This window comes from Heterodontus francisci, chromosome 27, assembly GCF_036365525.1.
Source record: "Heterodontus francisci isolate sHetFra1 chromosome 27, sHetFra1.hap1, whole genome shotgun sequence".
Taxonomy (NCBI): domain Eukaryota; kingdom Metazoa; phylum Chordata; class Chondrichthyes; order Heterodontiformes; family Heterodontidae; genus Heterodontus; species Heterodontus francisci.
In genome coordinates, this window is record NC_090397.1 from 10,121,935 (window position 1) to 10,134,965 (window position 13,031).

At 45.8% G+C, this 13,031-nt stretch overlaps 1 protein-coding gene across 1 annotated transcript in view; it reads left to right on the forward strand.

Annotated features, from left to right (window-relative positions):
* Positions 1-13,031, forward strand: part of LOC137384913 (uncharacterized protein C3orf20-like) — a 190,954-nt gene that overhangs the window by 79,317 nt on the left and 98,606 nt on the right. The window contains exons 5-6 of the mRNA XM_068059621.1: positions 5,866-6,093; positions 12,249-12,404. Coding sequence (XP_067915722.1) covers positions 5,866-6,093; positions 12,249-12,404 — 384 coding nt within the window. The remainder of the gene's footprint in view (positions 1-5,865; positions 6,094-12,248; positions 12,405-13,031) is intronic.

The window sequence follows — 13,031 nt, forward strand, 5'->3', positions numbered from 1 at the left end:
TTCACTGACAATGCTGCTCAGACATTTGGAGGTAGCTGATTCGAATCCGGTACACTCTCTGGCACAGGTCGGCCCTTCTTGGCATGGCCAGCTGCTGTCACTCACATCGTAGAGCTTCACGGGCAGGCAAAGCTGCCTCCTGGCCCACCCTCCATCGGAGGCACTGTATCATGCCACAGGGGTCCACAAAGACAGGGTGTATGAGACCCATGCCAGGGATCAGTAGGCCTCCAGAACGCTGTCCTTGCAGAGATGAACCTGCCTTGGCAACTTCGCCTTTGCTCCTTCTCTCAGCAGACTTGCTAATGGCTCTCCGTGCCCACCCTTGCTTCTAGCCGACCCTCTCACACAACTGTATGGGCACCAGCACTGCCACCTGAAACTGAGCCCCCCCTTGCAGAACACCCAAAACCGAGCCCCCTGCCCCCACCCCGCCCCCCCCCCCCCCACACTGGAGACCACCCGAGACCAAGCCCACCCGGGCAGACTGTACTGCACTGCAGTCCAACAATGGCCTCCGCTCCCCCCTGTTCCCCTCTGCACTACTGTTCTAGAATTTGCACCTGTCGTTTCTGGACGGCGACGTCACCTTGGTGCTTTCCTACCGCTGACTAAATCCGAAACGGACGTCACATCGTCACATTTCCACTCCCCACCACCACCACCCCCCCCCCCCACCACACCTCCATTCCTGCTCCAAATGTGCTCACTAAATTCAGCCCTCAGAGTATGGGGCTTGGCACCTGAAATGACCACGCCACTCGCCTTTCCCACCCTCCTGAGGTCCTGGATCCTATTGGTGCCTTTCTCCAGGTCGTTGAGACCACACTCCTGCTGCTGACCTCCTCAGCCACTTCCATCCATGCCTGCTTCGTTGGGGAGATTGTCTCTTCCTCCTGTCCTTGGGAAGGATTACCTCATTGTAGCCTCTCAGATTGTCCAGGTAAGAGTAAGACCCCTGGGGGACAGCAATCCCATGTCTCCTCTCCATTCCTCTGGTTGCTGCAGCCTCAGAACTCCATGTCCAATTGACCCATTGTACCCCATACCAGGGGCACTTTAATTCGAAATCCTTCCTTTGGCAGAATTGACGCATTATCCCACCCATCCTCCCTTATTGGCTGGGGTACCCAGTTGGGATGCCAATGCCATGGCTAGTTAAAGAGCCAACCCGCCACAGAGTTCAACATATTCCCAACCTGCTAATGGTCCCGCCATTTCACCAGGGACCATCAGTTGAAAATTCTGCTTTGTAAGTTGTTATGCACCTGGCATGCATGGTCTGAAAGGTGGAAGCAGATTCAATCGTAACTTTGAAATCGGATAAATACTTGAACAGAAAAGAACGCGTAGAGCTATGGAGAAACAGCAGGAGACTGGAACGAATTGGATAGTTCTGGACCACTCTATGATTCTATATATTTAAAGTCAGTTGTTTTTCCACTCACCCAAACCGTGTCTCTTCATTTGGCTGATCATTTCCTCCCAAGAAAGTTCCCTGGATATAAATATCTGTAAAGGCTTGGGTGCATCGTGCACTGTATTATTGCTATCTAAGTCTGGGTTTCTGCACAGCTGTAAAGGTCACAGTGACTGTAAAGGTTGTAGAGATCCTGTTCCAACACTTACTGGGTATTCTTAAATCAAACCCCTCCCCCATCCCTAAGCAATTTTCTCCTCTGCTTTCCCAGAGATAATAGGGGTGTTTTACTGGGAAAGGGGATCAGTCGGAGGAGTTTTGGAGAGAGGCAACCCAGGCCTGAAGCCTGGAGAGATTTTTAACTTCCAAGCCTTGTTGCCACAACGTAGGTTTGACTCCTGCCGGAATCTGGTGGGAATCTTCAGTTGGCAGGCGGGAGCGTGACTGGGAACTCGGGCAGTAGACGGCCATTGCCAAGGACACAACAGAACGTCCCCCAGCAGTCAGCTAAGTGGATCAGCGAATGGGTAGTCACTATCAGATCACCAGCTCTGTCTTTTTAAAGAAAAGAGACCCAGCCTGTTCAGCATTTCCTGATAATAATAACCTCTCAGTTCTGGTATCATCCTTGTGAATTCTTCTTGCACCCTCTCCAATGCCTCTAAATCCTTTCCTTAATTTAGACACCAGAACTGTGTGCAGTATGTTGTTAGGGGAGGAGGGGAAGTCCAGAGAAGGGAAGGCCCAAGGTTTCCTTGTGGGACCTGGAGGAGCAAATCCTTCTGCTCCTGTCAAACAAAGAAATCTTAACCAGGTAAAATGAACTGGGCCTCTTCTGGCCCGGGATCCAGTTCCCAGCAGGTTTGTTCTGGTGGGGAAACCACTGCTGCTCCCCTTGCCTTGGCTTTAATACTGCACTGGGGCCTGATGATGTCATCATAGTGCAACCTGCATGAGCTGTATATTTAATGAAGGACCCCTCAGCTTTGGGCAGATGTCTTTCCTGCCTGTAATTTAAAATTGCAGTCCACCAGCTCAAGGAGGGAAGCCAGAGGATAAGACCTCGCTCTTTTTAAACGACCACCCGCACCTTGTTGTATGATGCTAGGGTCTGGTAACCCTCCACTACCTTTTCCAAGTGGTCATTCCTTATGTGGAGCTCATGTTATTATGCAACTTGTGCCAATGATATCAGAGTCAGCTATACTCAGTGCTAGTGCTCTCGCTCCTAGGTCAGGAAGTTGTGAGTTCAAATCCCACTCCAGAGACTTGAGGACATAATCCAGGCTGATACCCCAGTGCAGTACTCAGAGGGTGCTGCACTGCCAGAGGTGCCATCTTTCAGATGAAATGTTAAACCAATGTCTTGTCTAATGGATGTAAAGAATCCCATGGTAGCATTTTGAAGAAGAGCAGCTGAGTTCTGCTTGTGTCCCGGCCAATATTTGTCCCTCAAAGCGAGATTATCCTCTCATTATCAGTTTGCTGTTTATGGGATTTTGCTGTATGCATTACAACAGTGACCACTCTTCATGAAGTACTTCATTGGCTGTAAAGTGCTTTGGGCTGTCCTGAGGTTGTGAAAGGTGCTATAGAAATGCAAGTTCTTTTTAAAATCTTCATCTAGCCCCTGAGTTGTTCTGTCTCTCATATCTGTGCCCCTCTTACCTGACTGAGTGGGATAATGTCCATTCGTGTAACCGCCCCACATTCCCACCATACATCAGCCAGGTTCTGCCCACACTGAACCCCCACCCTCATTAATTGGCGTGATGCTGCTAATGCAACCCTGGATTGGAACTGGCAGTCAGCTAGCCAAGACTGAATTTCAAGTCCGAGACCACCCTGAATAATGAAAGTAGCAAAGTAGGCCAATCGCTGAAAAATTGGGCCTGAAGCCAACCCGCAGTTTGAAAGTTGGTGAGCCTTCAAGCTGCACAGACAAGAATGTCCTAGGCAGATGGAAAAACATTGGATGGTTGTATAAGGGGCGGTCGATTCGCTATCTCCAAGATAACCAACCGCTCGCTGGTTCTTTCTTTAAACCAGTGGAAACTGCCTGCAATGGCATTCACTCGGAAAGGAAATGGAATCCCCAAGCTGATGAAGCAGTGTGGCTCTTCCACGATTGGATGACAGTGCATTGTTAGTGGAGCAGAGGAGCTTTACTGTGCACCTAACTTCTATACTTGATCTGGGAATGCTTTAAACGTAGAAAAATATATTCATGTTTAATTCTGCACTGCTGAAAATCCTCACCTCGAGGAGCACTGGCAATCGCAATCAATAGAACTGCTCACAGGGAGTCTCAGTCAAGATATTGACCAACAAATAATCTTCTACAGAAAGAGGGAGAGAGACTTAAGCTGATTAAGGAGGTTGACTGACCCACAGTGGTTCCTTGAAGATATGCACCAATTGATTGCTTTTCCTAGAAAGTTACCCAGAAGAATTGCCTCTCAGGAGATGATCACTGAAGATGCTTAAAGTAGACCCTACTCTCTCCCACATGGAATGTTGCTGAGGAGATTCTCCCAACTCATTTCATTAATTTTCCCTTTCTTTTCACCTCCTTTTTCCTCTCTTTAGTCCACTCAGTTCTCAGAACAGGAAGGACATGTTTACAGTTGAGCTTCATTTGTGATTGGGGCGCCAATTGCCCAGTTAGAAGGAATGCTCCAATAAAAGTTCAGTGTTAGTTTTGCCCCACAGGTTTAGCACCAATCTTATTCATCGTCAGATGGTGGTTGGCCCCTCTTCCTCCTCCCCTCCCCCACGAAGCTCAAGTCGGACGTGACCAAATTAACCACCAGTGTGATCAGAGAGGCTAAATATCAGGCACCTCAGAGCATCAAAACTTCAAGAGTTTGATAATGAAGTTATTAGTGCTTCCACAAGCTATCAGGACACAGGAAATATACGTTGGCCTTGGAAGGGGGTACAGCACAGATTCACTGAAATGAGACAAGGGCTTAAGGGATTAAATTATGAGGATGGATCACATAAACTTGTTTTATATTCCCTTGAGTTGAGAGACAATCTCATCGAGCTGATTAAAACGTTAAAAGGGTTTGGTAAAGTTGGCACAGAGAAACTAGTTCCTCTGATGGAAGAATCCAGAACAAGGGATCATGATTTTAATATTAGAGCTCGGCCAATCAGGACTGAAATCAAGAAGCATATCTTCACACAAAAGATTGTAAAAATCTAGAACTCTCCCTCAAGAGGCTGTGGATGCTGGGGCTCAGTTGAAGCTTTCAAGACTGAAACTGATAGGTCTTTGTTAAGTAAGAGTATCAAGGGATATGCACCAAGGGTGGGTAAATGCAATTGAGGTAAAGATTGGCCAAGATCTAACTGAATGGCAAAATAGGTTCGAGGGGTTGAATCGTCTATGCCTGTTCCTATGTTTCTCGGGCACAAGACACGAACACAGGGGGTGCAAAACTTGGATCAGTAGCGCAAATGTAGGTGGCACTACTGGAGCTGATTGCCCTCCTGCAAGAAAGGGGAAAGAATGTCAGTCATTGTGTAACACTGTGTTTGGGGGATGTGCCTGCCACGGCTGAATGGCTGGAAGTGTGTGCAGACAGTGAGAGGTAGGTGTGAGACTGGCAGCATTGGTAGGTGTGTGAGGGTGAGGTGGAGTAGCTGAATGTTAGGCACAAGTCCTGAGTGCTGTAGACAAGATGGGGGTGTGGTGCAGTACATTAAGAAGCATGAGAGGCTGGCGCAGCAGAGTAGTATATGCTATGTGAAGATAAATTCACTGACCATGACTACCCACGTGAGGTCATTAGACTTCTTGTGCCACTGCTACGAGATCCTTGAGTCCAGATCCCTGGCTACTCCCTCCCAATCCCTTCTGAGGGTGGTCCTTGCGGACATCCTGGTACCCCACAGCATCTCTCCTCCTGTCCACCTCCACCATTCAGGCTTCCAGCACCGCATCTACGACCCTGGAGCCATCTCTCTGCCCTGACGTTCCATTTTTCTTGTTCAGAATTGTGGTTTAGCATTCAGCAGTAGCCTCCTGTAATTCAGTGCAGCTTCCGTTTAAGAGGGACAGACTGTCTTTAAGAACAGAAGGCTGGCTGTACCATGTGCTTTCAGCACAACACTGCTAGGCTCCCTGCTGAGCTCAGGGGCAGGTAGCAGTGTGGGAGCCACTCAGCCCAGCGCTACTATCAGGTAAATGAGCTAGCAACACATAATTTACATCCTGTCCACCTTCACCAGAATCAACACTGGCAAGTCACAAATCATGACCACCATGCCCAAAAAAATGTGGCAAAACAATTTCTAGCCCATGATCCTTCCCCTGCACTACACCCCAATAATGTAGCAACAGTTTAGGTGGTTATGGCTTGTAAAGTGAACCATAAGTTGCAGACCTCATTTAAAATTGCATTATTCAAATATATAAATAATTACTTTCTATTCAGAAAATTACAAAAAGCGAATATGATGAAATATGGATTTAACAAGCCGGTTATTCTCCTGCATTATGAAGAGGCCAGAACTGAACCCATGACCAAGTTAAGGAAGTACATCTCAATGCCAGAGATGCCAGTTCTAAAGGATGGAAAGCCTCAAATCCCAAGCTTAAAAGTGGAGAACCCTGAATTACGTAAACTGCATTATGCATTGAATGATGGATCGGCAATCATTTAGTATCCTTATAACATTTATATCGTCATATTTAGGTATGACTCAGTAACACTGGACTGTATTTTGTCTTTGAAAATGGGACATTTAAATGTAACAAAGGGAGAAACTAGTGGCACAATGAATTAACATGTTGGTCACAATGAGCCTGGATTCCGATCCAGTCTATGCTGATAAGCTAGAGCTCCCTACCTGGGCCTGACTGCTGTAAGGGGCCCACACAAATTGAGCAAGTCATTGTTTTTAAGATAAAGTGTCTTAGTATAGGGCATCTCGAAGGTTAGATAGGGAAAAAATAAAGATTAATCAGTCAGGGGTTGGAGATTAGGGGGTCAGTTTTAACTCTACCAGTCAAGGCAAGGTGGGCAGTTAAAATTGAGCGGGTGAGGGTGATGGGAATGAGGAGGGGCAGGGTAAGGGTGAATTTGAGGGTGTGGATGAGGGTCAGTTTGAAGGGTTTCGTGAAGATGTGGCAGAGGGTGAGGGTGATGGGGACATGTAAGGTGAGTTTGAAGGGAATGGCGGGGTTGTGGGTGAGGGTGATTGGGAGGGTGGGCGTTCAGGTTAGGGTGATGGGGAGGGTGAGGGTGAGTTTGAAGGGGATGGTGAGGGTTGTGGGTGAGGGTGATTGGGAGGGTGGGCGTTCAGGTTAGGGTGATGGGGAGGGTGAGGGTGAGTTTGAAGGGGATGGTGAGGGTGATGGGAAGGATGAGGGCTTGGGTGAGTGTGTAGAGAGGGCTTTAAACTAAATAGTGGAGGCAAGAGGTCGAGAGGGGACAAGGGATCAATTGAGGGAAGATGTGACAATTTAAAGAGAGAGCAGAGGGCAAGAGGGCAAGGTAGCAATAAGGGAATTGATAATCTGTGTGTCAGGAAGGGTCAGAGTTTATAAACCAAACAGTGCATCAGCAGATAAGGCTAGAGATTGTGAAAATAATAGAAAGGTAGAATTAAAGGCACTCTATCTGAACAAACACAGCATTCACAACAAGGTACATGAATTGACAGCACAAATAGAAATAAACAGGTATGATCTAATTGCCATTACGGAGAGGTGGATGCAGGGTGACCAAGGCCAGGAACTGAATGTTCAAGGGTATTTGACATTTAGGAAGGATAGGCAAAAGGGAAAATGAGGTGGGGTAGTGGTGTTAATAAAGGATGAGATCAGTACATTAGTGAGAGAGGATCTTAGATTGAAGGATCAAGGTGTAGAATCAGTTTGGGTAGAGCTAAGAAACAGCAAGGGGCAGCAAACATTAGTAGGAGTTGTTTATAGGCCACCAAACTGTAGTAGTAATGTAGGGTTAATCAGGAAATTAGAGGTGCATGTAACAAGGGTAATACAGTAATCATGGGACTTCAATCTACATATAGACTAGGTAAACCTTATTTGCATTTAATACTGTGGAGGATGAATTCCTGGAATGTATATGAGATAGTTTTTTAGAACAGTCAGTATGTTGAGGAACCAACTAAAGAATGGGTTATTTTAGATCTAGTATTGTGCAATGAGAAAGGACTAATACATAACCTTGTTGTAAAGGAAAAGAGGCCATAATATGATAGAACTTTATGTTTGCAAGTGATACAGTTCAATCCCAAACTAGGGTCTTAAATCTAAACAAAGGAAACTACCAAGGTATGAGGGGCAAGTCGACTGTGGTCAATGGGGAAACTACCTTAAAAGGTATGACAGGTGACAGGCAATGGCTAGCATTGAAGGAATTAATACATAGATTACAACAAATTTACATTCCCTTGAGGCATAAAAACCCAACAGGAAAGGTGATCCAACCATGGCTAAAAAGAGAAGTTAAAGATTGTATTAGATCAAAGGTAGAGGCTTATAAAGTTGCCAAAAACAAGTAGTAAGCTTAAGGGTTGGGAGCATTTTAGAATTCAGCAAAGGAGGACCAAGAAACTGATAAAGAAAGAGAAAATAGAATATGAAAGTAAACTAGTGAGAAACATAAAAACGGACTGTAAAACCTTCTATAGGTGTATAAAAAGGAAAGGATGAGCAAAGACAAATGTGGGCCCATTACAGGCAGAGACAGGAGAATTTATAATGGGGAATAAGGAGATGGCAAAGACACTAAACAAATACTTTGTGTCTGTCTTCAAGGAGGAAGATACAAAAAACTTCCCAGAAATACTAGAGAACCAAAGGACTACTGAGAATGACGAACCGAAAGAAATTAGTACTAATAAAAAAGAGTAGTGCTGCAGAAATTAATGGGACTGAAAGTTGATAATTCCCTGGACTGGATGATCTACATCCCAGAGTGTAGAAAGAAGTGACTGTAGAGATAGTGGATGTGTTGGTGATCATCTTAAAAAATTACATAGATTCTGGAAATACTCAGCAGGTCTGGCAGCATCTGTGGAAAGAGAAGCAGAGTTAACGTTACGGTTCAGTGACCCTTCTTCGGAACTGACTCTGCTTCTCTCTCCACAGATGCTGCCAGACCTGCTGAGTATTTCCAGCATTTCTTGTTTTTATTTCAGATTTCCAGCATCCGCAGTATTTTGCTTTTCTCCATAGATTCTGGATTGGTTCCTGAAGATTGGAAGGTAGCAAATGTAACCTCACTATTTAAGAAAGGAGGGAGAGAGAAATTGAGGAACTACAGAGCTGTTAGTCTCACATCAGTAGTAGGAAAAATTCTAGAATCTATTATCAAGGATGTTATAACTGTCCACTGAGAAAATAATTGTAAGATTGGGCAAAGTCAACATGGATTTAATAAAGGGAAATTATGTTTGACAAACCTATTGGAGTTTTCTGAGGATGTAACTAGCAGAATAGATAAGGGGAACCCATGGATGAGGTGTATTTGGATTTTCAGAAAGCTTCCAATAAGGTCCCACACAGGGGGGAATTGGGGATAATATACTGGCATACATTGAGAATTAGTTAATGGACAGAAAACAGAGAGTAGAAATAAATGGGTCATTTTCAGGTCGGCAGGTTGTAACTAGTGGTTACTGCAAGGATCAGAGCTTGGACCCCAGCTGTTCACAATTTATATCAATGATTTGGATGTGGGGAACTAATGTAATATTTCCAAGTTTGCTCATGACACAAAACTAGGTGGAAATGTGTATTGTGAGGAGGATGCAAAGAAGCTTCAAGGGGGTTTAGACAGGCTAAGTGAGTGCGCAAGAACATGACAGATGAAATATAATGTGGAAACATGTGAAGTTATCCGCTTTGGTAGGAAAAATATTAATGCAGAGTATTTCTTAAACAGTGAGAGATTGGGAAGTGTTGATGTCCAAAGAGATCTGGGTGTCCTTGTTCATAGGTCACTGAGAGCTAAGATACAGGTGCAGCAAGCAATTAGGAAGGCAACTTGTATGCTGGCCTTCATCGCAAGGGTTTTGAGTACAGGAGTAAAGATGTCTTGCTGCAATTATATAGAGCCTTGGTGAGACTACATCTGGAGTATTGTGTACAGTTTTGGTCTCCTTACCTAAGGAAGGATATACTTGCCATAGAGGGAGTGCAACGGAGGTTCACTAGACTGATTTCTGGGATGGTGGGATTGTCCTATGAGGAGAGTTTGAGGAGACTGGGCCTGTATTCCCTATAGTTTAGAAGAATGAAAGGTGATTTCATTGAAGCATACAGGACTTGACAAGGTTGATGCAGGAAGGATGTTTCCCCTGTCTGGGGTTGTCTAGAACTAGGGGACACAGTCTCAGAATAAGGGGTAGGCTATTTAGGACTGAAATAAGGAGAACTTTCTTCACACAGAGAGCATCGAATCTTTGGAATTCTCTACCCGAAAGGACTTTGGAAGCTCAGTTATTGAGTATATTCAAGACCGAGATTGATAGGTTTCTAGATATTAACGATTTCGAGGGATATGGGGATAGTGAGGGAAAATGGCATTGAGGTAGAAGATCAGCCATGATCTAGCTGAATGATGGAGCAGGCTCGAGGGGCCGAATGGCCTACTCCTGCCTTTATTTCCTCATGATGTGAAGGTTTGGGTGAGGATGATGGGGAGAGTAAGGGTGATGGGGAGGGTGAGAGTGAGTTTGAAGGGGATGGTGAGGGTGATGGGTTGGTGAGAGTGAGGGTGATGGAGAGGGTGAGAGTGAGTTTGAAGGGGATGGTGAGGGTGATGGGTTGGTGAGAGTGAGGGTGATGGAGAGGGTGAGAGTGAGTTTGAAGGGGATGGTGAGGGTCATGAAGTGGGTGAGGGTTAGGGTGAGGGGAGGGTTTAGGTGAGGGTTCAAGTGATGTGTAGAGTGAGTGTGAGGATGATGGGAGGTTGAGGGTGAACTGGAGCCCTCCCAAGGGTCTATCCTTGGCCGCTTCTATTTCTCATCTATATGCTGCCCCTCGGTCACAGCATCGGAAAACACAACATCGGGTACCACATGTATGCTGATGACACCCAGCTCTACCTCACCACCACCTTTCTCGATCCCTCCACTGTCTCTGGTTTGTCACACTGCTTGTCCAACATCCAGTATTAGATGACCCAAAATTTCCCCCAATTAAATATTGGGAAAACTGAAGCAACTGTCTTGGTCCTGCCACTAACTCTGTTTCGTAAAAGGGGATAACATCACATTTTTCCACATTATAGTCCATCTGTCATGTTCTTGCCCACTCACTTAGCCTGTATAAATTCCCTTTGAAGCCTCTTTGCATCCTCCTCACAACTCACATTCCCACCTAGTTTTATGTCATCAGCAAATTTGGAAATATTACATTTGTTCCCCACATCCAAATCATTGATATAAGTTGTGAATAGCTGGAGCCCAAGCACTGATCCTTGCAGTACCAATTAGTCACAACCTGCTAACCTGAGAATGACCCATTTATTCCTACTCTCTGTTTTCTGTCCATTAACCAATTCTCAATCCATGCCACTATATTATCCCCAATTCCCCCCGTGTGGGACCTTATTGAAAGCCTTCTGAAAATCCAAATACACCTCATTCATGGGTTTCCCCTTATCTATTCTGCTCGTTACATCCTCAAAAAACTCCAACAGGTTTGTCAAACATAATTTCCCTTTCATAAATCCATGTTGACTCTGCCCAATCCTGCCATTATTTTCTAAGTGGCCAGTTATAACATCCTTGATAATAGATTCGAGAATTTTCCCTACTACTGATGTCAGGCTAACAGGTCTGTAGTTCCCCGTTTCCTAGTGACTGTCCCTTGCAACTGTCTGGAGCTGAGCTAGACCCGTTCACAACCTTGCTGCTGTGTTTGACTTGGCGATGAGCTTCTAACCACATATCTGCACCATCACTAAAACAGCCTACTTCCACCTCTGTGACATCGCCTGATTTTGCCATTGTCTCAGCTCATCTGCTGCTGAAACTTTCATCCATGCCTTTGTTACCTCTTGACTATTCCAATGCTTTCCTCTCTGGTCTCCCATTTTCCACTCTACATTAACCTGTGTTCATCCATAACTGTGCTGCCTGTATCCTAACACACCAAATCTCGTTCACACAGCACCCCTGTGCTCTCAGACCTACACTAACACTCCATCTAAAAACACTTCCATTTTAATTATCCTCGTCTTTGTTTTCAAATCTCTCCAGGGCCTTGCCCTCCCTTTCTCTATAACCCCCTCTAGCCCTACAACCCTCCGAGACATCAGTGCTTCTTCTATTCTGGTATCTTACACATCCTCGATTTTAATTGCTGCAACATTGGCCTCCGTGCCTTCAGCTGCCTGGGCCCTAAGCTCTGAAATTCACTCCCTAAACTTCTCTACCTGACGAGGAAAAAGGTGAGGCTTTGAATGATGGTGAGGGTTAAGGTGATAGGGGTGAGGATGAGGGTGAGCATGTGGGTGAGCGCACTGGTGAGGGTTGGAGGTTGATAGTGAGGGTGATGGGGAGGGTGAGGGGGTGAGGGTGCGGGTGAGGTTGAGCGGGAAAGAATGAGGGTGAGATTGAGTGGGCAAGGATGAGGGTGAGTGTGAGGATGAGGGGTGGGGGTGAGGGTGAGTGTGAGTATGGGTGAGGATGGGGATGAGGATGGGGGTGAGGTGATGGGGGAGGGGAGGTTGATAGCTAACCAGGTATTATTATGTAATATTTGGAACTATTCCTTGTGTGTGTGAGAACGTGTCAATGAAGACATTATCTATGAATTACACCTTGACTTATGGTGCAGTTACCCTTCAGGCAATATTGCAGTCTGTCGCAGTCACTCTGGCCTTTCCTGCGAAGGAGCATTTTACACCAATATCTTCACTGATTCAGCAATACAGCCCACTTTACTGGCTAGTTTCACACCATTTGGTCATGGAAGTATTTTCTTACCTGGCAAGTAAGTTAAATAGTAAAATAATGTGAGCGTTTTGCTAAATTTCAGCTAATCTATGTAACTTTAACTTTGTAAACACATTGGGCTGAATTTCACTGGCCCTCCAGCATTGGGGGTTGTGGCGGGGGGACCCAGAAAATTCTTCCGGGAGAGGCCTGCCATGACCCCCGTCGTCGAGAAGGCCCTGCCGCATTTCACCAGCGGTGGCGAGGCCTCAGTGCGTCCCCTCTGCTGCCGAGCGTTGTGGCCTTCATTTGCCAAATAAAATTTATGCAAATACATGTTAATTAACTTACCTGGAGCAGGTGGCCGTCCCATGCTGATATTCCGGCCGGTTGCCAAAGTCCTGCGCCTTCCCATCCCCGTTTGGGGATTCAAGGCGAGGCACTGGTGGGGAGGTGGGAGGGGTTTAATTTTCAGGTCGGGAGATCGGGGGAGCGGAGGAAACTTATTCCATTGGCTGAGGGGATGATGGGAAGGGGTTGATCATAAAGTTTGGGGGTGAAAGGTCGGGACTGGCAAAAATGGTTTCTCGGGGTGGGTGGGGGGGAGAGGGAAATAAATTTATTGGTTGATGATTGGGGGTTGGAAGGGGGACTTTGATGTGTACTTTAATGTTTTTATTTAAAT